Genomic DNA, 25,080 nt, shown 5'->3' with positions numbered 1-25,080 from the left:
AAAATTTCTAGGCTACGCGACGTTAATACAGAATTACGTCATTCATAAGAGACGAAGACTTCCGGCTCCTGACCGGAAGTTTGTTCAACAAGATGGTGTTGAACAAAACTTCCGGTATGATGTTGAACAAACATATAGGAGCATAAACATCACTTCTTTCTTATTGGCCATTAGCGCAGTACTTGAACAAACCTTTCTTAAAATAATATATTTGTATTTTTCTTGCTGCAATGCGGTGAAATCTATACAGGTATTTCATTTTGACTAAGACTTCCGGCTCCTGACCGGAAGTTTGTTCAACACGATGACGTTGAACAAACTTCCGGTCAGGAGCCGGAAGTTTTCGTTCAAAATGAAGGACGTTGACATATAGATGTCACCGCATCACAGCATGAAAAATACAAATATATTATTTCAAGAAAGGTTTGTTGAAGTACTCTGCGCTAAAAACCATTAATAAAGAAGTGATGTTTATGCTCCTATATGTTTACATTGTGCAGGGAGGCGGGAAATTAAAATTCTACATCCCCGGACGCCGAAATCGATGGCGGCGATGAGGGGAGCGCTCATCGTGCTGGAAGGAGTGGATAAAGCCGGGAAGACCACCCAATGCAAGAAGCTAGTACAGGCCTTGCAAGAGAGGGGGCACACCGCAGAAATGATGAGGTTCCCCGGTGAGTTTCGACGCTAGCTTGGTCAAAGCTAGCTAGCTTGGTCAAAGCTAGCTAGCTTGGTCGAAGCCAGCTAGCTAGCTTCATCGAAGCTGGCCAGCTATCTTGGTCGAAGCTAGCTAACTCGGTAACTTCGACAAACTTCCGCTGCTTTAACGCGATCTCATTTTTCTCATTTGTTTGTAGACAGAAGCACGACTATAGGAAAGTTAATAAGTGCATATTTGGAGAAGAAGAGCGATCTGGAAGACCACACGGTGCACCTTCTCTTCTCTGCCAACCGCTGGGAGATGGTGTAAGTACAAATGATTTTGGAGAATAAGGAATATTGGATCTACATGGCATTGTCCCTGTTATAAATTTTAATTCAAATTGCTATAATCTGCGGTTTTAAGCATTGTTGTGGTTAAGTACAATGATTTGGTCACGCGATTAAATCCTGTTGCCCCGGTTAGGCCACGGTGCCAAATTTCTGTTTTAATATCAAATTAAAATGAAGATTATATTAAAGTATATTAAATTTCCTGATTTACCCCCCCCCCTCTTTGAATCAATAATTGTCATTTTGTAAAATCTAAAAATGTAGTGTTCCCTCGCTTATTGCCGTTAATGGGGACCGGGACCACCGCGAAGTAGGGACTCCCCTTAAAAAATGCTTAATTTGAATTTAATTCCAAAAAAATAATAATAATTTAAAAAAAATAATAATTTTTTTTTTAAATTTTTTTTTTTTAATTTTTTTTTTTAATTTTTTTTTTTTTAAATTCCCCTTCCCCTGTATACAGTACACCATGTAGGGAAAAAAATGAAAAAAAAAATATTTTTTTTTGGAATTAAATTCAAATTAAGCATTTTTGAAGTAAGGATTCCCCTTCAAAAATGCTTAATTTGAATTTAATTTAAAAAAATTAATTATTCATTAAAAAAAAAAACTTTTACCCCCTGTATACAGTACACCATATATAATACGGGTAGAGAGAGTGAAATTCATGTTATAAAAAAAAAAACTAAAATATGTTGTTTCAATGTAATATTTGTATTTTTTTTCCCCCCAAAAATCCGCGAAGCTCTGAGTCCGCGGTAGCTGAACCGCGCTGAGTCCGCGGTAGCTGAACCGCGACGTAGCGAGGGAACACAGTATTGCTATCAATGATAGAAAACGACTTGTAATAGACAATTGAATGTGGAATATTGTGTTTTTCAGACCTGAAATGAAACGAAAGCTGGAGCGTGGCACCACGCTGGTGGTGGATCGATATGCCTTCTCGGGAGCCGCCTTCACGAGTGCCAAACCGGTAAGGACCCAGTTTTCATTGTAAAAGTCAACATTTAGGCATAAATCGTGGAACAATTTAAAAATAGATCGAGAAATAAATGAGGAAATGAATTTAAATAGAAATAAGTGATTTTAATATAAAGAGAAATATAGACACATTTAAAAATAGATAAAGGAAAGGAATGAAGAAATAAACATGCAAATATGAAGAAATTAATATAAATAGGAATAAGTGATTTTAATATAAAGAAAAGTTGATTTTAAAAATCCATTTGAAATAACATTTTAAAATAAATAGAGAAATTAATATATATATATATATATATAGAAGTAAGTGATTATAATGTAAAGAGAAATGTGACGAGACATTTAAAAATAGATAAAATAATAAATAAAAAATAAGAAAATAATGAAGGGATAAACATGCAAATATGAAGAAATTAATATAAATAGGAATAAGTGATTTTAATATAAAGAAAAGTTGATTTTAAAAATCCATTTGAAATAACATTTTAAAATAAATAGAGAAATTAATATATATATATATATATATATATATATATATATATATATATATATAGAAGTAAGTGATTATAATGTAAAGAGAAATGTGACGAGACATTTAAAAATAGATAAAATAATAAATAAAAAATAGGAAAATAATGAAGAAATAAAGACATGCAAATATGAAGAAATTAATATAAATAGGAATAAGTGATTTTAATATAAAGAAAAGATAATTTTAAAAATCCATTTGGAAATAAAATTTTAAAATAAATAGAGAAATAAATACATTTATATATATATATATATACATATATATAGAAATAAGTGATTTTATTATAAAGAGAAATATGAAGAGACATTTAAAAATAGATAAAGGAAAATAATGAAGAAATAAACACATGCAAATATGAAGAAATTAATATAAACAGGAATAAGTGATTTTAATATAAAGAAAAATTAATTAAAATATCGATAGAAATATAATTTTAAAATAAATAGAGAAATAAATAAATTAATATATATATATATATATATAGAAATAAGTGATTTTAATAAAGAGAAATATGAAGAGACATTTAAAAATAGATAAAGGAAAATAATAAAGAAATAAACACATGCAAATATGAAGAAATTAATATAAATAGAAATAAGTAATTTTAATATAAAGAAAAAATGATTTTAAAAATCCCTTTGAAATAACATTTAAAAATAGATAAATAAATAAATAAAGAAATAAATAAATTAATATATATATACATATATATATAGAATTAAGTGATTTTAATATAAAGAGAAATATGAAGAGACATTTAAAAATAGATAAAGGAAAATAATAAAGAAATAAACGCATGCAAATATGAAGAAATTAATATAAATAGGAATAAGTGATTTTAATATAAAGAAAAAATAAAATAAATATAAATCCATATTGAAATACAATTTTAAAATAAATAGAGCAATAAAGAAATTAATATATATATATAGAAATAAGTGATTTTAATATAAAGATAAATATAGACACATTTAAAAATAGATAAAGGAAAGGAATGAAGAAATTATAGAATTTATAGAAATAAGTTATTTTAATATAAAGATAAATAAATAGACATTCATAGAAATAAATATATAGTTCATAGTTAAATAAATACATGATGTAAATTATGTTGTGATTGACTAGGACTGTCGTTTGTAAAACATAAAAGGAAAAAAATGCCTTTAAAAAAATCTTTTTCAGTTTAGCTCCGTCAAATGGCGGCTATTAAGTTCTCATCCTTTGTTGCCAAAAGTTGACAAGATGGAGTCTGCCTGCCAACCTAACCAAGTTTGACACCCGTTTTAGGGATTCACTCTGGACTGGTGCACCCGACCGGACGTGGGTCTTCCCAAGCCGGACGTGGTCCTCTTCCTGCGCCTGAACCCGGCCGAGGCGGCATCGCGAGGTCGTTACGGAGAAGAGCGCTACGAGGACGCTGCATTCCAGAGTGCCGTGCTGGAACGCTTTGAGTCTCTCATGGAGGATTCGTCCGTCGAATGGAAGGTGAAGACCAAAAAAAAAAAAGAAACACACAGTCCGCTTGTGTTTTAAACACCATGTGTCTTACAGGTGGTGGATGCGTCGGGCACCATTGAGCATGTCCATCACGACATCGTCCAGAAAAGCTTGGAAGCTGTGGGCGTGGCGCAGACGAGACCTCTGGGGGAGCTGTGGAAGTCAACGGCCGTTTAATTAGAATATCATTATTTATAAAAACATTTTTGTCTGAAACAAAGACATATTGCATTCATTTTTGTATATGCCACTTCATATGTTTATCTTGTACTTACAGAATAAACAATCTAGGACAGTTGTTTCAGTCATTCGAGCGATCTGATTGGCCGAGGGAATCGAGCGACCTGATTGGCCGAGGGAATCGAGCGATCTGATTGGCCGAGGGAATCGGGCGATCTGATTGGCCGACTGAATCGGGCGATCTGATTGGCCGAGGGAATCGGGCGATCTGATTGGCCGAGGGAATCGAGCGATCTGATTGGCCGAGGAAATCGGGCGATCTGATTGGCCGAGGAAATCGGGCGATCTGATTGGCCGAGGAAATCGGGCGATCTGATTGGCCGAGGAAATCGGGCGATCTGATTGGCCGAGGAAATCGGGCGATCTGATTGGCCGAGGGAATCGGGCGATCTGATTGGCCGGCCGAATCGAGCGATCTGATTGGCCGAGGGAATCGGGCGATCTGATTGGCCGAGGAAATCGGGCGATCTGATTGGCCGAGGAAATCGGGCGATCTGATTGGCCGGCCGAATCGAGCGATCTGATTGGCCGAGGGAATCGAGCGATCTGATTGGCCGAGGGAATCGGGCGATCTGATTGGCCGAGGGAATCGAGCGATCTGATTGGCCGAGGGAATCGGGCGATCTGATTGGCCGAGGAAATCGGGCGATCTGATTGGCCGAGGAAATCGGGCGATCTGATTGGCCGGCCGAATCGAGCGATCTGATTGGCCGAGGGAATCGGGCGATCTGATTGGCCGAGGGAATCGGGCGATCTGATTGGCCGAGGGAATCGGGCGATCTGATTGGCCGAGGGAATCGGGCGATCTGATTGGCCGAGGGAATCGGGCGATCTGATTGGCCGGCCGAATCGGGCGATCTGATTGGCCGAGGGAATCGGGCGATCTGATTGGCCGAGGGAATCGGGCGATCTGATTGGCCGAGGGAATCGGGCGATCTGATTGGCCGAGGGAATCGGGCGATCTGATTGGCCGAGGGAATCGGGCGATCTGATTGGCCGAGGGAATCGGGCGATCTGATTGGCCGAGGGAATCGGGCGATCTGATTGGCCGAGGGAATCGGGCGATCTGATTGGCCGAGGGAATCGGGCGATCTGATTGGCCGAGGGAATCGGGCGATCTGATTGGCCGAGGAAATCGGGCGATCTGATTGGCCGGCCGAATCGAGCGATCTGATTGGCCGAGGGAATCGAGCGATCTGATTGGCCGAGGGAATCGGGCGATCTGATTGGCCGAGGAAATCGGGCGATCTGATTGGCCGAGGGAATCGGGCGATCTGATTGGCCGGCCGAATCGAGCGATCTGATTGGCCGAGGGAATCGGGCGATCTGATTGGCCGAGGGAATCGGGCGATCTGATTGGCCGAGGGAATCGAGCGATCTGATTGGCCGAGGGAATCGGGCGATCTGATTGGCCGAGGAAATCGGGCGATCTGATTGGCCGAGGAAATCGGGCGATCTGATTGGCCGGCCGAATCGAGCGATCTGATTGGCCGAGGGAATCGGGCGATCTGATTGGCCGAGGGAATCGGGCGATCTGATTGGCCGAGGGAATCGGGCGATCTGATTGGCCGAGGGAATCGGGCGATCTGATTGGCCGAGGGAATCGGGCGATCTGATTGGCCGGCCGAATCGGGCGATCTGATTGGCCGAGGGAATCGGGCGATCTGATTGGCCGAGGGAATCGGGCGATCTGATTGGCCGAGGGAATCGGGCGATCTGATTGGCCGAGGGAATCGGGCGATCTGATTGGCCGAGGGAATCGGGCGATCTGATTGGCCGAGGGAATCGGGCGATCTGATTGGCCGAGGGAATCGGGCGATCTGATTGGCCGAGGGAATCGGGCGATCTGATTGGCCGAGGGAATCGGGCGATCTGATTGGCCGAGGGAATCGGGCGATCTGATTGGCCGAGGAAATCGGGCGATCTGATTGGCCGGCCGAATCGAGCGATCTGATTGGCCGAGGGAATCGAGCGATCTGATTGGCCGAGGGAATCGGGCGATCTGATTGGCCGAGGAAATCGGGCGATCTGATTGGCCGAGGGAATCGGGCGATCTGATTGGCCGGCCGAATCGAGCGATCTGATTGGCCGAGGGAATCGGGCGATCTGATTGGCCGAGGGAATCGGGCGATCTGATTGGCCGAGGGAATCGGGCGATCTGATTGGCCGGCCGAATCGAGCGATCTGATTGGCCGAGGGAATCGGGCGATCTGATTGGCCGAGGGAATCGGGCGATCTGATTGGCCGAGGGAATCGGGCGATCTGATTGGCCGAGGGAATCGGGCGATCTGATTGGCCGAGGAAATCGGGCGATCTGATTGGCCGAGGGAATCGGGCGATCTGATTGGCCGAGGGAATCGGGCGATCTGATTGGCCGAGGGAATCGGGCGATCTGATTGGCCGAGGGAATCGGGCGATCTGATTGGCCGAGGGAATCGGGCGATCTGATTGGCCGAGGGAATCGGGCGATCTGATTGGCCGAGGGAATCGGGCGATCTGATTGGCCGAGGGAATCGGGCGATCTGATTGGCCGAGGGAATCGGGCGATCTGATTGGCCGAGGGAATCGGACGATCTGATTGGCCGAGGGAATCGGGCGATCTGATTGGCCGAGGGAATCGGGCGATCTGATTGGCCGAGGGAATCGGGCGATCTGATTGGCCGAGGGAATCGGGCGATCTGATTGGCCGAGGGAATCGGGCGATCTGATTGGCCGAGGGAATCGGGCGATCTGATTGGCCGAGGGAATCGGGCGATCTGATTGGCCGGCCGAATCGAGCGATCTGATTGGCCGAGGGAATCGGGCGATCTGATTGGCCGAGGAAATCGGGCGATCTGATTGGCCGAGGGAATCGGGCGATCTGATTGGCCGAGGGAATCGGGCGATCTGATTGGCCGAGGGAATCGGGCGATCTGATTGGCCGAGGGAATCGGGCGATCTGATTGGCCGAGGGAATCGGGCGATCTGATTGGCCGAGGGAATCGGGCGATCTGATTGGCCGAGGGAATCGGGCGATCTGATTGGCCGAGGGAATCGGGCGATCTGATTGGCCGAGGGAATCGGGCGATCTGATTGGCCGAGGGAATCGGGCGATCTGATTGGCCGAGGGAATCGGGCGATCTGATTGGCCGAGGGAATCGGGCGATCTGATTGGCCGAGGGAATCGGGCGATCTGATTGGCCGAGGGAATCGGGCGATCTGATTGGCCGAGGGAATCGGGCGATCTGATTGGCCGAGGGAATCGGGCGATCTGATTGGCCGAGGGAATCGGGCGATCTGATTGGCCGAGGGAATCGGGCGATCTGATTGGCCGGCCGAATCGAGCGATCTGATTGGCCGAGGGAATCGGGCGATCTGATTGGCCGGCCGAATCGAGCGATCTGATTGGCCGAGGGAATCGGGCGATCTGATTGGCCGAGGGAATCGGGCGATCTGATTGGCCGAGGAAATCGGGCGATCTGATTGGCCGAGGGAATCGGGCGATCTGATTGGCCGAATTCCCTCGGCCAATCAGATCGCTCGATTTCGGCCGGCCAATCAGATCGCTCGATCCCCTCGGCCAATCAGATCGCTCGATTCCCTCGGCCAATCAGATCGCTCGATTCCCTCGGCCAATCAGCCTTACTATACTATGTCGTTTTTTAAGACAAAAAAGCCTTACTATACTATGTCGTTTTTTGAAGAAAAAAAAGCCTTACTATACTATGTCGTTTTTGGAGACAAAAAGCCTTATTATACTATGTCGTTTTTGAAGACAAAAAGCCTTACTATACTATGTCGTTTTTGGAGACAAAAAGCCTTACTATACTATGTCGTTTTTTAAGACAAAAAAGCCTTACTATACTATGTCGTTTTTTTAAAGACAAAAAGCCTTACTATACTATGTCGTTTTTTTTAAAGACAAAAAGCCTTACTATACTATGTCGTTTTTTGAAGACAAAAAGCCTTACTATACTATGTCGTTTTTTGGAGACAAAAATCCTTACTATACTATGTCGTTTTTGAAGACAAAAAAGCCTTACTATACTATGTCGTTTTTTAAAGACAAAAAGCCTTACTATACTATGTCGTTTTTTTTAAAGACAAAAAGCCTTACTATACTATGTCGTTTTTTTAAGACAAAAAGCCTTACTATACTATGTCGTTTTTTGAAGACAAAAAGCCTTACTATACTATGTCGTTTTTTCAAGAAAAAAGCCTTACTATACTATGTCGTTTTTGGAGACAAAAAGCCTTACTATACTGTGTCGTTTTTTAAGACAAAAAAGCCTTACTATACTATGTCGTTTTTTAAGACAAAAAAGCCTTACTATACTATGTCGTTTTTAAGACAAAAAAGCCTTACTATACTATGTCGTTTTTTAAGACAAAAAAGCCTTACTTTACTATGTCGTTTTTGGAGACAAAAAGCCCTACTTTACTATGTCGTTTTTGGAGACAAAAAGCCCTACTTTACTATGTCGTTTTTTAAGACAAAAAAGCCTTACTATACTATGTCGTTTTTTTTAAGACAAAAAAGCCTTACTATACTATGTCCTTTTTGGAGACAAAAAGCCTTACTATACTATGTCGTTTTTTCAAGAAAAAAGCCTTACTATACTATGTCGTTTTTTGGAGACAAAAAGCCTTACTATACTATGTCGTTTTTGGAGACAAAAAGCCTTACTATACTATGTCGTTTTTTAAGACAAAAAAGCCTTACTATACTATGTCGTTTTTTTTAAGACAAAAAAGCCTTACTATACTATGTCGTTTTTTTAAGACAAAAAAGCCTTACTATACTATGTCCTTTTTGGAGACAAAAAGCCTTACTATACTATGTCGTTTTTTCAAGAAAAAAGCCTTACTATACTATGTCGTTTTTGGAGACAAAAAGCCTTACTATATATACTGTGTCGTTTTTTTTAAGACAAAAAAACCTTACTATACTATGTCGTTTTTGGAGACAAAAAGCCTTACTATACTATGATGTTTTTAAGACAAAAAAGCCTTACTATACTATGTCGTTTTTATAAGACAAAAAAGCCTTACTATGCTATGTCGTTTTTGGAGACAAAAAGCCTTACTATACTATGTCGTTTTTTAAGACAAAAAAGCCTTACTATAACTAAGTCGTTTTTGGAGACAAAAAGCCTTACTATACTATGTCGTTTTTTTAAGACAAAAAAAGCCTTACTATACTATGTCGTTTTTGGAGACAAAAAGCCTTACTATACTACGTCGTTTTTTAAAGACAAAAAGCCTTACTATACTATGTCGTTTTTTAAGACGAAAAAGCCTTACTATACTATGTCGTTTTTTAAGACAAAAAAGCCTTACTATACTAAGTCGTTTTTGGAGACAAAAAGCCTTACTATACTATGTCGTTTTTGGAGACAAAAAGCCTTACTATACTATGTCGTTTTTTAAAGACAAAAAAAGCCTTACTATAGTATGTTTTTTTGGAGACAAAAAGCCTTACTATACTATGTCGTTTTTTAAGGGGAAAAAAGCATTACTATACATGGTCATAGAAAAAAAGCCTTACTATACATGGAGGGGTGAATCCAGGCCAGCACACCTGTGTGGAGCTCTTCCCAGGCCTGCATGGGTTTTCTCCAGGTACTCCTATTTCCTCCCACATTTCAAAGGTTGCACACTACTTGTGAGCGTGAATGGTTGTCCGTCTCCTCCCCAAGTCAGCTGGGATAGGCAGAGTTCAGAAGGTTAGACACATGTTACTGTATTTTCTGGGCTGCTCATCTGCTCTTTAAATCGGCGTTTCAAAATGTAATCAATAAGATTTAATGTCAAAATAGCTCAGTACGTACCACTCGTCCGTCATTCATCTTTTTTTTTAGGCCCCAGCAACACCGTCAATAGACAAAATACGAATTCTAGCTCTTTAAGTCATGGCTCAAAAGCCGCAGCTAGGCGCAACTTTACAACGTCGCTGTGAGTCCGATTTAGCGATCGCAACCAAAACACACGTTCACCGTCGCACGTCGATGACATCTTCTGCTGCACTCCAATACGATTTCGTCTTCGAGTTTTTTGGGAAAATTCTATACAAAACGTCACTCGCGGCCATCTTGCGTTAGCCCAAGTTAGCCCTTTGCTATGTGGTGTATTGGGTCGACTTACTGGAGGGGGGGAAGACAGAAATTCCGAGAGTTACATGGCGATAAGGAAAGGATCCCTCTATATAGACAGTAAACGGCACCTTCATGGAGAAAGGGGTGTTAAAAAAGTTTGGATGGTATTTTGTTTGCCGGTGCGAGCGGAAGACGAGAGGAGTGCGCAAATGCGGATGCGCTCAGTTCCGGAAGTGACGATCCTCGTTCGAAAATGGTGGCCACCAGGAGTGGCTCGTGCGTAGGCAATCCTATTAAAATAAACCCTGAAGAAACAGCTGATGTCCAGGTGAATATGTCCACAACTTTCTCTGAATATCGCACGCAAACATTTTCTTACGAGTGTATTAGTTGAACTTTTTAGATTGGTTCTCGATCATCTGCTACGCGAAGTTGCTCCGACTCACGCGGCTACCGCTGACTTGTGTCTGTTTATAATCTTCAAAGACTTGCTCCATCATCATAAACATAACTTCCTTTGTATTTTGTTTAACGTACTAGTTATGCCAGATGAAGGGCTTTTCAACCATCTGCATGTAAAGGCGAATAAATTATATTCTAATTTCAAAAAGCATACCAGCAGCTTCATTCATTTTCTGACCCGCTTTATCCTTAGTAGGGTCGTGGGGGTGCTGGAGCCAATCCCAGTTTGGGGCCACAGGCAGGGGATACCCTGAATCTGTGCTAACCACTCGCGCTCCCGGTTGTAAGTATTATGATTAAAATATTTTTGGGCCAAAAAATTGCAAGTATAGAGATTAGCGTCAAGTTATGCATGCTAGTCAGACTCACCTGATTTGATCAAAATAGATAGGATATTTATTACTGTCACTGAATTAATACATGGAAACAGGTAAATACGTTTTAAAAAGCCAATCTCTTTGACTTGATTCCGGTCATCTGAAAATGCTAAACTTGCGCCACCAAATTGGCCATCGCTCATCTTTGAGGCTTAGTGATGTTTTCCCTTCTCTTGTCCTACAGACCAGCCAATCTACGAGTCGGAGAACCACCACTGGCTCTGTCCTTGTAGACACCAGCAGACGGCCTGGAGCAGAATCGAACAACCCGCATACCCCCATATTGAAAAGATGCAGCCGGGCCTCGAGGCTCCACAGCCCCACAGACGTTTGCACTCCAACGGGCTCCACTCACGAAGCGGACGTCTCCGACCTGGAGTCGTGTTGCTCTGGCACGTCCGACGTGGGGCTACTGACGGTGCGCCGGCGAGTGGCGGCGGTGTCGAAAAATATCCGAAGCCTTCTGGAAAAGGAGGAATCGAGCAGCTCTGTGGTGTCTGATGCCGAAGCTCGAACTTCAACCATCAGGAGGAGCAGAAGGCTGGCCGCCAGCTTGAATTTTACGGAGGATGATTTGTCCGAAGCGGATTCCTGCTCTTCGCGGAAAGTCGACAAAAGCGTCAAGAGTAGAGCTTCGCCCGAGGTCAACCCCTTCTTTGAAACTTCAAAAGTCACTCAGAGAAAAAGCAGCAGGATCGCCATCAAACAGCAACGGGAAGAATCCGATCTTTCCGAGATCGATAGCGTACATTCCGACGTCTCGGGAACCGTGAGGCGCAGGAGTGCCAGGTCCAGGAGCAATTTGTCTTCAATTCCCTGCGACCTCGCCGAACTCCCGAAAAGCTCTAACGCTCTAAGCATTCGCCGCTCAGCACGGCGTACGATCTCCGAGAGGTCTTGCGACTCCGAGGGATTTGAATCGGGCACAGAATACACAGTGGGCTCCCGCAAATCCACCCGCTCTTTGACTTCCAAGATTGCCGAGGTGGACTCGGTACTGACGGGCGGACAGTCTTCCTGCGAAACAGCCATCAGCAGTCGCGCCGGGTCTGGTGGCGCTAAGCGCATGACGGTCAGCTCGACGCCGGTCGTAAAACAGCTCTGCATTGTCCTGGAGAACTCTGCTGAAGCCATGTCCCTCAATAACTCCTTGTTGGACAATACAGTGTTCACCGGGGATGCAGGTTGCACGCCAAAGGGGGTCGTCGGCGCAGAAGAGGACACCGGCGCAAAAGAGGGCGCAGTAGAGCATGCTGGCGCAGAAATGGACGCCGGCGCAGAAATGGACGCCGGCGCAGAAATGGACACCGGTACAGAAATGTACGCCGGCGCAGAGGAAGAAGAGGACGCTGGCGCAGAAGAAGTGGACGCCAGCACAAAAGAGGGCGTATTAAAGCACACCCGTGCAGAAATGGCCACAAGCGCAGAAGAGGGCGTCGGTGCAAAAGAGGGCGTCGGCGCAGAAATGGATGCCAGCGCAGAAGTGGAAGAAGATACTGGCGCAAAAATTGATGCAGGCGCAGAAGAAGAAGATGCTGGCGCAGAAGAAGAGGAAGAAGTTGCTGGCGCTAGAGAAGAAGAAGATGATGCTGGCGCAGAAGAAGAGGAAGAAGTTGCTGGCGCTAAAGAAGAAGAAGATGATGCTGGCGCAAAAGTGGACGCTGACGGAAAAGTGGACGCCAACACAGAAATAGACATGGGCGAAGAAGAGCACGCTAGCGTGGTCACAAGTGTAGATGAGGAGGACATTCTTGTTGTTGAAGGCATAGTGGCATCTGCGGACCAGCAGAGTGAGATCTCTATTGGAAAAGAGGACTCGTCCGCCGTGGAAAAGCTGCAGGAAGAAGAGGGGCGTTCATTCTTAGAAAAGGTGTCGCCGGATGAGAGCGAAGATGTTTCTACCAAACAGGAGGACATGGAAGTCCAGCAAGTCACGTTGGAGGAGGCCAAATCTACCCAGGATGACGTCACGGAGCACGACAAAGAGGATGAGATTGAGAGGGCGGCGACAGAAGAAGCCATGGCGCCCGAGGATACGGAAACTGCCAAGGAGACGTCAACTGTCATCCTACTGGAAAGTGAAGAAGATGGAGAGAAACCAGGGCCTTCCAGAGAAGCTGCCAAGGAGACACCAACTGTCATCCAACTGGAGAGCGAAGAAGATGAGGAGAACATGGGAGAGAAACCAGGGCCCTCCAGAGAAGCTGCCAAGGAGACGTCAACTCTCCTACTGGAGAGCGAAGAAGATGAAGAAAATATGGGAGAGAAACCAGGGCCTTCCAGAGAAGCTGCCAAGGAGACGTCAACTCTCCTACTGGAGAGCGAAGAAGATGAAGAGAACATGGAGGAGGAGGAAGCAGGGCCTTCCAGAGAAGCTGCCGAGGAGACGTCAACTCTCCTACTAGAGAGCGAAGAAGAAGATGAAGAGAATATGGGAGAGAAACCAGGGCCTTCCAGATTAGCTGCCGAGGAGATGTCAACTCTCATCCTACTGGAGAGTGAAGAAGATGAAGAGAACATGGAGGAGGAAGCAGGGCCCTCCAAAGAAGTAGAGGAGACGACGTCAACGGCTTCCATCCATGAGCAGGAGACAGCCGAGAAATGTCGGTCCGAAGGCGTAAAGGTTTCACAGAAGAGGAAAATAGTCAGCCTCCAGGACAGCAGCGAGGACAGCAGCGAGGACGAGGACGAAGATGACTGGGGGGAGTTTGAGGAAGAAGATACGGGAGAAAAAAAAGGTCGTTACAAGAAAGTGGCAGAGTCGGTCGAGGGTCTGTTCATGGTGGATAAGCGACCCGGTGAGGAAGAGGATGAAGATTACTACCTGGAGCAACTCACCAAGGAGGATGTGGTCGGGGGCCAGGAATCGGAGGAAGAGTTTGTGGATGAAGAGGAGGATGACGATGACGGCGACGAATGCGGTGAAGAGGCGTTTATTATGTCCAGCAGGAATCCTCAACTGTGAGTATATGAGTTTTTCAGGCCATGTTATTAAATGAGAACAAAATGACTGCTTTTAAATGAACTCTCTTCAGTGCCATTGACAATGATTGATGTCCATTTACATCAAGATTTGAATAAGGTTATGATTAGTAGACATCTACTCCATTTGAAGTGAGTGAGGGCAGCCGAAGGAGTACAAAACTTTGATACTTTTGGTCAACCCTAATGGGATTTGTTGCCCTGGGGAATGTTGGCAAAAAGGACCCGAGAGTAAACTTGAGTATGAATCTCTGCTGCAACCATTCCCAACTTTTTATTGAATTTAAATGTGATGGTGTGGAGAAAATGAGGTGTGACGTTGTGCCGATGTTTGTTGCAGGAAGATGTCCAGCCGCATCGACCCGGGCATCAACATGAGACAGCTCGGGGGGTTGTACATCACTTTCGACGGCAGTAAATCAAAGGCCCTCTCCGGTTCGGTGAACCGGAAGAAGGAAAAAAAGGACCTGGATGAGGTGATCGCAAATGACTTGTTTCCCACTTGGTGATTAATAATCAGCATAATTGAGCTTCTGCACTGATGACAAAAAAAATCCAGTTTTATCACCTTCTTGGTGCATCTGAGACACTATTTTACAAATAAAATAATGGATAAGGAAATTAATTTAACTACTTTTTGGGGGATTTCCTAATTTGGATCTGTTTTTGTATCTCAAGGCACTTAATTGCATATACAAAGCTTTCATAACTTCAAAATTTTGTACCTAGAGGCATGACTATTTTCATTTGTTTTTTTTTTACAGTATTTTTGTTAATATGTATTGATTTTGTAGAGGTACAAAAAAAATCAACTTACCTTTTCCATTTTGCAGGTTATGGAGAAGAGCGTGATGTCTTCAGATTTTGAGAAGAAACACTCCGTTCCACCATATAGTGAATCCACATATGCTCTGAAAAAACAACGCAGAGTAAGTTTCAAGAGTTTTCAGATATTTCCTTCTTCTCGGATTCTTATTGTAAAACTGACAATAAACATGTAAATGTCCGACTTTGGTCAAAGTGAGAAAAAAAAATACATAAGTCGCACTTGAGTATTAACCAGCCAAACTATGGAAAAAAAAAATGTAGTACCGAAAATACGGTGCACATTCTTTAATGAAAATGTTTTACACCCCCTCTAGTTGGAGCGTGCTAAAAGTACAGGAGATGCTTGGTTCAACATGAAAGCTCCCGAGGTCACCAAGGAGTTAAAAGCGGATCTGCAACTGATGCAAATCAGGGGCTCCATTGATCCTAAGAGGTTTTACAAGAAAAATGACCGAGATGGCTTCCCCAAGTATTTCCAGGTCAGAGAATACACAAAACACAAAAAAATTGAGCATTACCTTTCTGAAGCATGCGTTATACTTTAAGCATTTTTGTGTGCTGAAACGCAGGAGGCAACCGTGGTGGACAACCCCATCGACTTCTATCATTCCCGCGTTCCCAAGAAGCAGCGAAAGAGGACCATGGTGGAAGAGCTGCTTGCTGATGCAGATTTCAGAAGGTTGGATACACGTTACTTTATAATCACTGTATTTTATGGGCTATAAGACGCACCATCCAAAAAGAAAAAAACACAATGATGAGGAAAGAAATATACATTGCATTTTTTGCTGGAGAATGTTTGACTTTGGCAGAATCCAAGAACAATCAGATCAAAGTAACACCAACAACAAGCTAAATACTCATCTGTTTGCATAACAGTTTTTCCAGATAATTATAACATAAAAAGAACATATCAGGCTGTCTGTTAATAAAACAGTCCCACTGAGTATTAGTTGCTAAAATAGGGAAAAAAAATGTGCTTATAGTCTGGAAATTAAAGTGAATATTTTCTAGTGGTGTAAGTTTTTAATGAAATCTCAAGTGATTTAATTGTTGTATTTAATGTGTTTTCAGCAAAAATAAGAAACAGTTCCAGAGCATCGTGTCTGAGAAAGCAGCTCTCGCATCCGGCAAGAAAAAAAGACACAGGCCGAATAAATTTCAAAACAAATCCAAAAAGTGAGGATGTGATTTTCAAGGTCGGACTTGTACACAAAGTAAATTATAGAAAATTGAAATTAACTTGTAGACAAATGCTTTGACTATGCCTTGTAGGAGGAACGTTAGATTAAACAGCAATCTTCTGGCACCAAGGTTTCATTTCTTATAGTTTATACAAAAAATACATTTTCTGTAAACGCGTATTCTATTTGCAACTTCTATAATAGACAGTTGTTTTATAAATATTTAAATGGAAACAATACTTCATGTGAGCAAGCATCAGGTTTACTAATTGAAAAGCTGTAACATAAGGAACCTTTCAAAGTGTTCAGTTTTAAGCGATGTGCCTGAATTAAAGCAAACCAGCTTTCGTTTTAAGTCGAATTACATGGAAAGCTTTATGCTGACTTAAAAGATGTATTATTTAATCAAGAATATTGGACATTTTGTTGTTTGCTTGTCTTCTTATTATGTGTCTGAACAACTGATGTCATCGAATTCTACAATAAAGTTTATTAAAAGAAATCTGTGGTGTTATTGGAGCAATTTTAACATATGCTATTTCTAAGAACAGTCTGTACACAGCTTGACAAGTTGCTTAATTTATCATATTATAGCTGCAGTCATACATGGACATCATGATGTGCTTGATGGATTTAAAACTTTCCACATAAACGCTGTATTTGTTGCAAAAAAATGGCCGAATCTAGGGTACGGTTTATGCCAGGGGTGGGCAAACTTTTCGGGCTGGGGCCCACATTACTTTTAAAATTTGACAGATGGGCTGGGTCAGCACAATATATGATACATATAAAAAAGATCATCCGTTAACAGTACATAAGTTAGATTTGACAAAAGGGGCTGCCTATATAAGATAAATTGTCAAATTTGAAGGGTGTGGCTAATATGCAAGAAAATACGGTATGTAATTTTGGTGATGAAACAGGTATTAGCTAATGTATGTTAGGTTAAAGTAGGGGTGGGCAAACCTATCGGCCCGGGGGCCACATTGACTTCAAAATGTTGACAGATGGGCCGGATTAGCACAATAAGAGTTACACAAATATATACTAAATGCATAAGTATTCAAGTAGTGAAATGCAAATCTTACCTAATGCTCCTCTAAAAACTGGCGTGACATATTTCAGTTACTGTACGTCTAGATCAAAAGATCAGTCCAGGTCCAAGGGCACTCTGTGGGTCTGAAGAATTCTCTGGACTCTGCTGTGTATCTGCTCCCAGTAGGATGGACTGGGATCTCTGGTCTGTACCCTGACAAGATCAATTAAGAGAAACAAAATGAGTGGGAGAAAAATACTTGTGAAGACAATGTCAATGAGCCTACAAAGTTCTATTTCCAAAGTCAAATCCAAACATACTGTTAATCTATCATTTGGCCACTGAAGGGCACTGAAAGCCCGTGTGAAGCGGAACTGATCCATCTATGGATCTTCAGCTTCCATACTTGGGGGTGTCGTTTAACACAATATTTTTCGTGCAACTTTTAACAAGAACTACAACATTAGTGACACTGGTATTACTCAATGAAAGTTTCTTCCTTTGTAAAGAAAATATAGGATTAATACATTAATATCCTGCACACATTGTAGATAAACAACAACTGTTATTAGTGCCTAAAAGCTAGTGTTTTTTTTTTAGATGGGAAAGTTGACCTTTTTCAATTTTTGGCTGAAAATACATTGTGAAGTATTATTTTTAAGTCACTATTTTATATATATACATTTTTTTTTTATATTTGGACCTCAGTTAATGTATATGTACAGTACTTTTTAGGTTTTTGCAGTATATCCAGCTAAATTTTAGTTTTAAATTCTAGTCAAGCACAGTTTTAAAGAGTATTTTTTTCATTTAATCTCCCCAAAACTGCCAAGCATTTTACGTGTGGTCCAAATAAAGTCCTGGCATCAGAAACACGAACAGAGTGTGATGCTCTATCTTTAGGTCGGGAATGCACATATTGCTTATAGATGAAAGCCGAGTGAAGTGGCAAGCCGTGTCCTTCTCCTCTCTGCTCTAATCTGGCACCCCACGACTCTGGTGGCGTTTTCAATTGGGCCAAAACAATCGTTCATTTCCTACAATTGACTTTGCGGTGAGATTGTCTATTGATTTTAATGTTTACTTATGAGCCGAGTTTGTTGGGCGTGCGTAGACAAACACAACCCAACATGGGCGTCGGCCGTGTGATCAAGTGGCAGCCGACTCGCTTCGGGTCAAAGACATTGAGAGTGAGGCGGTGACATAAATCAATACTTTTCCTCCCTATCTTTTCCTCTCCTTGCGGCCCGGTAATGAACAAACATGACGGAAAGATCAGCGCCTCTAATTCAACACACACACACGACGACACCAGAACGTAGATGTTCCATATCCCATCATCGGGACAACAAACAGGTGCCTCATTCTATGTGAAGATCCTACCAGCAAACATGTTTTTGTTGACACAGACACATTGGGAGGAATTCATCATGGCAAGAAAGACAAGAGGAGGATTATGCCTTCTCATCTTACTCTGGCAGGAAAGTTTTGAAGTTTAAGTCCAACCATTGCAGATTTTTACACTAATTAAATCATAGATTTTTGTCAAAGGCGTTTCCAAAACAAACTATCAAGACTGACACAGATCCATAATTATTGGAATTGTACAGAAAAGCAACATTGTAATTTAACGCTGTTAAAAAATCAATGACGGGAGGACGGGGTCTGGCATAAGGAGTATTATTTGATGGAAGATCCGTGGTTAGACGACTATACTGAGCACCAAGTTGAAATATGAAATTAAAATGAGGTCAAAGGTTAGAGTAAGTTCATTTGAGGATGAAATTTTTCTATACAAGTTCGAACCAGGCCAACAACACCAGTTAACCTCATTTCAAGGTTATATTTTTAATTTTGACATTTTTAAATGTGGCAATATTAAACCTAACGTTTTTTTATATCATTTAAAAAAAATAAACTACATATTTGATTATTTTTCTAATATTATATTAGTTAATTTTTTTTCCCTTCCTAACTTCACATCATGTCATTGAGTGCCTTTTAAGTGTTGAGCATAACCATTAAATCCATGCACATAATTTGTTTACAATGGCCCAAAAGATGATTCAGCGGGCCAGAAATTGCCCCCGGGCCTTGAGTTTGACACCTGGAGATTTTGGTGTAAAAGGAAAATGCAACTACACATGCAGTTGGATGTTTTGGTCAAGCTCTAATAGATGTGAAAGAAAGTGACATGCAGTGTTGTGAGGGTGTCAAGTGTTCTTCACCTTCCCCTGGAGGAATGCTTGGAGGTCACAGTGCCTCTCTTCTTTGCCGCAGCCGAGGCGGAGAAGGCTCGGGGAGGACTTTGGTTCAGCTCGTCACGTCTGCTGCATGATGGCCCCGGAGACGACCACGCATCATCTGACCGCGTCTGCATGGGTTAAGTGTGTTGGAAGTGAAAAAATGTTTGCTGCCTGAGGCTTTATTTTCACACACCTTTTAAAAATGGAGACAGGAAAAGATTGAATTGAACAATTTAAGCCTGGAGGAAAAACCAAAACAAAACATTGCAAAAAAAAAAAAAAAAAAAAGGTCATGCTTTTCTGGTGGAGTTCTCTTTACATTTCAGGGATATTTTTGTTGATGTTTGCCTGAAATATGATACATTACAGAGTATTGTGACTTACTATGGAAGCCCTGGGACTATAACTGCCAAGTTGGAAACCTGCCAAGACAAAGTCAGAAGTGAACCATGGTGAATCCAAAATGTAATTTAATTTTTTTTTTTTTGGTTGCGCTTTATAGTGCGGAAAATACGGTACCTTTTATTTCTTCATCATTAATGTATGTAATTAGTAGGGGAAACTGAATTTTTGGGGGCCCAAATGTTGACTTTTGGCTTTCAAGAATTGTCAATAAAGTTTGTTTAGGAAGTCATACCGTAGTGATCATCTAGCACCCCCGTTTGGCAGCTCTCTACGTAATACTCTGGCAAAAAAGAAGAGGTATCCACCACGCTACTGCAAGTGGGAACCTGTGGGTGCATAACACAGGAGAGCAAAGTTCACCATCTTTTTCACATGTTGATTTCAAATAAAGCCACAAAGGCCTACAAACAAAATGAAAAAGCACACTGCCGTTAAAAGCAATGTGCCTCCCGTTGAAGCCACTTCATTAGGTATCTATTTGCTAATTGCAGTTTGACTCTCAATTACCCAGGTTAATTGTCCACTGGGAACCCCCTTAGAGGAAAAACAGAGAAATGTCAGAGTTATTCTGTTGAATTCCATTCACCACCATGGAGGTACTTAATCTCTCATTTTAAAAAAGGAATTTAATAGCTACATCTGTATCTCTGCAAATCCCCAAGAGGAGTGAAACAACACACATAAAAATGTAGTGTTCACAAATAACTATACTCTCCTAAACTAAGCAGCTCTTTAGAATCCCTCGCTGAAACATGGTTGGCGACGTCACAATCCATTAACAGCTCAGGTGAAGAGATTAACACTGGCCTTTATTATGACGTCCACTTAATCCTCCCGCGATATTAATCATGTTCACATTTATAAGATACCCATGAGAAAGGAACTGCACTCACCAACGGCGCCATATTTCATTAAAATCCACTCAAATTTGACAAAAACATCCACATTTATCCCCACAAAAATGCTTCCATTCATTTCTATGAGTATTGTTTCTCTTCCGTGATTCATAAAAAAATATCTCTCTTGGTGGTCAATATTTTGGGGCAAAAAGGCAATAGGAAATGCCTCAATTTTGCTAGAAAGTGATCCAAAATGACAGCAAAATGAATTGGAAGTGACAAAGATTTACCTTAAAAGCAACAGGATGTGAACCAAAAACACTAGTAAGTGAAGTCAAATGAACTTTATGATACCGAGACTATATCTTTAAAATTCAATGGCTTTCACCTCTGTTATAGCAAACTGCATTCTGGGTTGCGAATTCACCCCAAATCAGATGGAAGCGATCCAAAATGATGACTAAGTGACCAAAATCAAAAGCAAATGACCCACAAATGCTCCAGAATGGACAAGAAAGGCCCTACATTTTCCCACTGAGATAATCCACCACCATGATGTGTAATTAAACTGTAGTATTTATAATATTTGATGAATGATAATACAAACCAAGAATGGAGGGATACTCTCCGTCTCCTTCTTGAAGTGGTGCGGTCCGAGCTCCAAGTGTCGGAGTCTCTGCTCCGAGTCTAGGGAGAGCTGGCACATTTTCCGGTAGGTGTATGGCGACAGTGCCCGACTGGTGGAGGAAACAGTGGGCTGCTGGTAGCCGGGTTCGAGACCAACTGTGCGTTTTTGCAGTCTTCTTTTGGCCTTGTGGCGGCGCGGCTTTGGGCAGGGTGAGCGTCTAGATGCATTTTCCCCTTTGTCTTTCGCAGGCGACGTTGTCCTCGTCTGCAAGACAGACGTAAAATTGTTTAAGGAATTTATACAACATTTGCGTCTTGTTAAACGTCAACCAATAAAATAGCATTTTAAACATGCCGCTTTCCAGCAACCGCCGCATTATCGCAACAACCGTGACGGCCTCTTAACATCACCCTGTCGTTAATGGCAACCTGGGATGAATAAGATCAAATCAAATGTTTATTCTAGTCTAATACAATAATACAAAGGCATTTAGGAAGCCAAATTGCTTTTTAGGGAAATCACATAACACTCAAATTATTTCCAAGAGAAGCGCAAGGATGAATGTTTATACGGCCAAGCCGCCGTTTGATTAAAGCTTCATTTCATTATATCAACGCAAATAGGCTCATCCATTTTCATCTACAAACATGCACTCACCTCTTTGTGCTGGATGGACTTTGTCTTCCTGTCACCCGGTGATTCTCTGACCTTAGTTGGGGATCAATTTAGATAAATTACTTCAATAGAATAAGGGAGTCAAACAATGCATTCACCATTTGTGTACCATATTTTTCATACTTTAAAATGCATCCTTTTGCGGTATCGCAAAGATACTCCTGATATAGTGTAAATATAACACAAGCCTACACTACTACTACTACTACTACAGCTCTATCTAGTGCAAGGGTGTCAGACTCGAGTTGGTTTGCAGGCCGCATTAACGTCAACTCGATTTTTTTGTGGGCCGGACCATTTTAGATATAATATTTAGATTTTATAAATGGATTAAAAGAGCAGGATTAAAAGCCCTGAATTTATTTTTAAATAGATCTAAAACAATGTTTATTTGTGCTTTTTAAAATATATTTTTAGTTTTACAAAATGATTTTTTAATTAAAAACAGAAAAATTCAAAAATTACAATTATTGATTTAAAAGGGGGAAAAACAATCAGGAAATGTAATATACAGCTATAATCTTCATTTTAATTTGATCCTAAACCGGAAATTCGGCACTCATGATTTACTTTCTCGGGCCACACAAAATGAGGCGGCGGCAAGGTTTTGGCCCCCGGGCCGCCACTTTTACACCTGTGATCTAGTGGATGTATAAATCAATCAATCCCTGACCACTACTACTACTTCCACATTTTATAATCCGGTGCACCTTATGCAGGGTAGCGCTCAAGGAATAACATTTGAAAATATAAAATGTTTAGGCTCTCCCTGTCAAAAAGGTTATATAAGAAACAAATTTTCATTCATTTAAGTGTGCCTTATAGTGCAGAAAACACGGTAATCAATATTTGATACCACAAAACATCACTGCCAGACATATCCGTAAACAATCGTTCAGATTTTAGTAGCAGGAGGCAGGGGACTTACAGGTGAGGCGCCCATCCAATCGCTCTCCTCGATGAATGATGTCACTGAAAAGACTACCGCGGGAAATGCACCCTGGAGACAAGACAAGTGACAACTTGAGAAAGAAAGCGAATATGTAGTCGACAAAACAGACATACACAAAAAGCCCAGAAGGCCAATTTACGAGCACAATTGTTGTGTCTGGGCCCCGCTTTGAGTGAAACAAATTGCAGGACAGGCCGAAAGCTTCGGTGATGTTTCAAAAATACGACTTTTACCAACAGAGTCGTTTGGCATCACTCTGTTGACGGAAGCCGTAGACAAACAAGCATGAAGGCAACAGTAAAGAAGCGCTGAGCTAGATGATATTTTAATATGGCGGTCTGGGGGGAGAGTGATGAGGACAGATTGTGAAATAAAAGCAGCGTATTCATATTTTGAATGTGGTGTGTGTTGTGGTTATTATGAGAAGCAATATGATTTGAACAACAAACTTAAAAGTGTGTCTGTGACAACCTTTTCCAGGCACAAATAATTATTTTAAACTTCAATGGCCAATTATTAGTCTGTGGAGTCCCTCCAAAGCTCTTTCAGCAATAGACTGCTGCACCCTCTTTATGAATGTTTATTAATTTTCCCTGAAAAAGTTAAAATGTGAGGATGTAAAGCCACTTACATGTAATTTGGAGGAAATTTCCATCAGTGATACATCCCTCTGAATGGAGTCCTCTGCAATACCCAGATTGGGACCAGGTTTCAGGAAGTCTCTGCTGTTTTGCGTCATGATGGCGAGGGTCTTATTCTCTGATAACGCATCAATGAATTTACACATCATATTTGCACAAGGGAACGTATCGCGCAAAACGCTCACCTGCAGACAGCGACTGAATCAGCTGAAAAGATGTTGTGTCAGCTAAGAGGGAGAAAAGCACAAGTATAGAACCAGTCAGCGTAGATAGGAGTTAATAGCCCGCCTGCTTGCGTGGCACAGGAAGTAAGACTCAAGAGATGAGGAGGGAAATCTCCAGAGGGCCATTTACCTTTTAGCAGGTCACCCACTGCAGAGGGGTCAACAACATCGGCGTATGTCTGGTGTAACACGTTGCGTGGTGACAAAGCAAATCAATACGGCAAACAAGGTTAGAGCGGCAGCCCGGTAAAAGGCTTCTCCCGTCGGATCTATTATTAGATCAGCGACTTTATTTAGTCGCCGTCATCATTCTCACCTTTTCAAAAACCAGACGCTGGTTAAAGCGTAATGGGAAGCATGGCGGCAAACTGGAAGTCTTTCTGCACTGGTCCATGATGCAAACATTTAGGAAGATATCACCCGTCTGGGGGAGTCGAACGTCCTGACAGGTGACCTAGGAGTTCATATAATAGTACCAGGATTTTGAATAAGAGAGCCATTTTTGCATTCATTTATTTTTCATACCGCTTATCCTCTTAAGGGGTGCTGGAGCCACATCATCCCAAAAGTTATAACATTTAGATGTTCTAAACAATTTACTATATATGTCTTATATATTATAAAGTATATCCGGCACAGCGTAGTACAATTTCAGCCACATATCTTTCTAAAAAAAAATCTATAATTCAGCACTATTATTTCATAATTAATCACGTTAAATAACAGAATGTTTGACTATTCCAATTATTAAGAGTACATCAGGAGCTTTAAACCACGTCGACACTAAGCCCAAAGGCCCGCGTATAATGCGCATGCGCAAATCTCATGGCCAGCACACGGAACGCGACTAATAATAGTTCGGCAATTTTGTTATTAAATGCAATTGATCTTTTGTACATTTTACCATTAACATGTTGCATAACTATTATGCTAAAGTATTACCTTATGCGCTACAAGATCGCGACGTAAATCACATGAGTTTGGTCATCGTTGTGTGAATGTCAAGCTTACTATCAAACAAAACAAGTTATTTTTGCATAGTAACGGCGCACTTACTGAATGAATGTCCAACAACACCGTACATTTCCAAGACTTTCCGGATCGTTGCAAAAAAGAAGTTTTTTTCGTTGCGGCCATCTAAAAACACCTTGACAAAGAACACTTGTTGTCATGCCTACCACACTGCAGGACTGGACGATTGTCGCCCAATCACGTGACGTCACAGACGACGCAGCTGTTGATTTTTTTTAAAATTATTATTATTTTTTAATTCACACGTCAAGC

General features: G+C 41.9%; 3 protein-coding genes across 7 annotated transcripts; 2 read left to right on the top strand and 1 right to left on the bottom strand.

Annotated features, from left to right (window-relative positions):
• Window positions 1–297: 297 nt before the first annotated feature.
• Window positions 298–4,301, top strand: dtymk (deoxythymidylate kinase (thymidylate kinase)). Its single transcript, XM_077716547.1, has 6 exons — window positions 298–423; window positions 501–674; window positions 858–966; window positions 1,876–1,966; window positions 3,794–3,991; window positions 4,058–4,301. Exons 2-6 carry the CDS (start codon window positions 545–547, stop codon window positions 4,178–4,180), a joined length of 651 nt encoding a protein of 216 aa, XP_077572673.1. The 5' UTR covers window positions 298–423; window positions 501–544; the 3' UTR covers window positions 4,181–4,301.
• Window positions 2,867–25,080, bottom strand: spata6 (spermatogenesis associated 6). 4 transcript variants are annotated; one of them, XR_013326265.1, is made up of 15 exons: window positions 24,853–25,080; window positions 24,113–24,250; window positions 23,927–23,975; window positions 23,758–23,799; window positions 23,563–23,690; window positions 22,908–22,979; window positions 21,962–22,012; window positions 21,284–21,568; window positions 20,070–20,163; window positions 19,817–19,854; window positions 19,415–19,560; window positions 17,239–17,399; window positions 14,956–15,685; window positions 9,771–9,925; window positions 2,867–4,156 (listed from the first exon to the last, which is right to left on the bottom strand). XR_013326265.1 is itself a non-coding variant. In XM_077716545.1 (12 exons), exons 1-12 carry the CDS (start codon window positions 24,931–24,933, stop codon window positions 17,300–17,302), a joined length of 1,224 nt encoding a protein of 407 aa, XP_077572671.1. In that variant the 5' UTR covers window positions 24,934–25,080; the 3' UTR covers window positions 16,008–17,299. The 4 variants fall into 4 exon arrangements, 2 of the variants coding, with proteins under 2 accessions (XP_077572671.1, XP_077572672.1); XR_013326266.1 differs by lacking the exons at window positions 2,867–4,156; window positions 9,771–9,925; window positions 14,956–15,685 and having other exon boundaries at window positions 16,008–17,399; window positions 19,415–19,625; XM_077716545.1 differs by lacking the exons at window positions 2,867–4,156; window positions 9,771–9,925; window positions 14,956–15,685 and having other exon boundaries at window positions 16,008–17,399.
• Window positions 10,338–16,275, top strand: dnttip2 (deoxynucleotidyltransferase, terminal, interacting protein 2). 2 transcript variants are annotated; one of them, XM_077716530.1, is made up of 8 exons: window positions 10,338–10,645; window positions 11,341–13,432; window positions 13,520–14,117; window positions 14,479–14,614; window positions 14,972–15,067; window positions 15,281–15,445; window positions 15,536–15,645; window positions 16,041–16,275. In XM_077716530.1, exons 1-8 carry the CDS (start codon window positions 10,571–10,573, stop codon window positions 16,147–16,149), a joined length of 3,381 nt encoding a protein of 1,126 aa, XP_077572656.1. In that variant the 5' UTR covers window positions 10,338–10,570; the 3' UTR covers window positions 16,150–16,275. The 2 variants fall into 2 exon arrangements, with proteins under 2 accessions (XP_077572656.1, XP_077572654.1); XM_077716528.1 differs by having other exon boundaries at window positions 11,341–14,117.

This window comes from Stigmatopora nigra, chromosome 5 (assembly GCF_051989575.1).
Source record: "Stigmatopora nigra isolate UIUO_SnigA chromosome 5, RoL_Snig_1.1, whole genome shotgun sequence".
Classification (NCBI taxonomy): domain Eukaryota; kingdom Metazoa; phylum Chordata; class Actinopteri; order Syngnathiformes; family Syngnathidae; genus Stigmatopora; species Stigmatopora nigra.
The sequence above is the reverse complement of the archived record's forward strand: the minus strand, read 5'-3'. Positions and strand labels throughout refer to the sequence as shown.

Coding starts and splice junctions, on each gene's coding strand:
- dtymk (XM_077716547.1), top strand. CDS start 545: ATGGCGGCGATGAGGGGAGCGCTCATCGTGCTGGAAGGAGTGGATAAA. Junction 1,967..3,793: donor CCTTCACGAGTGCCAAACCG/GTAAGGACCCAG, acceptor CACCCGTTTTAG/GGATTCACTCTGGACTGGTG. Junction 3,992..4,057: donor ATTCGTCCGTCGAATGGAAG/GTGAAGACCAAA, acceptor TGTGTCTTACAG/GTGGTGGATGCGTCGGGCAC.
- dnttip2 (XM_077716528.1), top strand. CDS start 10,571: ATGGTGGCCACCAGGAGTGGCTCGTGCGTAGGCAATCCTATTAAAATA. Junction 14,118..14,478: donor TCCAGCAGGAATCCTCAACT/GTGAGTATATGA, acceptor TGTTTGTTGCAG/GAAGATGTCCAGCCGCATCG. Junction 15,446..15,535: donor GCTTCCCCAAGTATTTCCAG/GTCAGAGAATAC, acceptor GCTGAAACGCAG/GAGGCAACCGTGGTGGACAA.
- spata6 (XM_077716545.1), bottom strand. CDS start 24,933: ATGGCCGCAACGAAAAAAACTTCTTTTTTGCAACGATCCGGAAAGTCT. Junction 23,976..24,112: donor AGCGTCTGGTTTTTGAAAAG/GTGAGAATGATG, acceptor GTGTTACACCAG/ACATACGCCGATGTTGTTGA. Junction 23,800..23,926: donor AGTGGGTGACCTGCTAAAAG/GTAAATGGCCCT, acceptor TCTCCCTCTTAG/CTGACACAACATCTTTTCAG.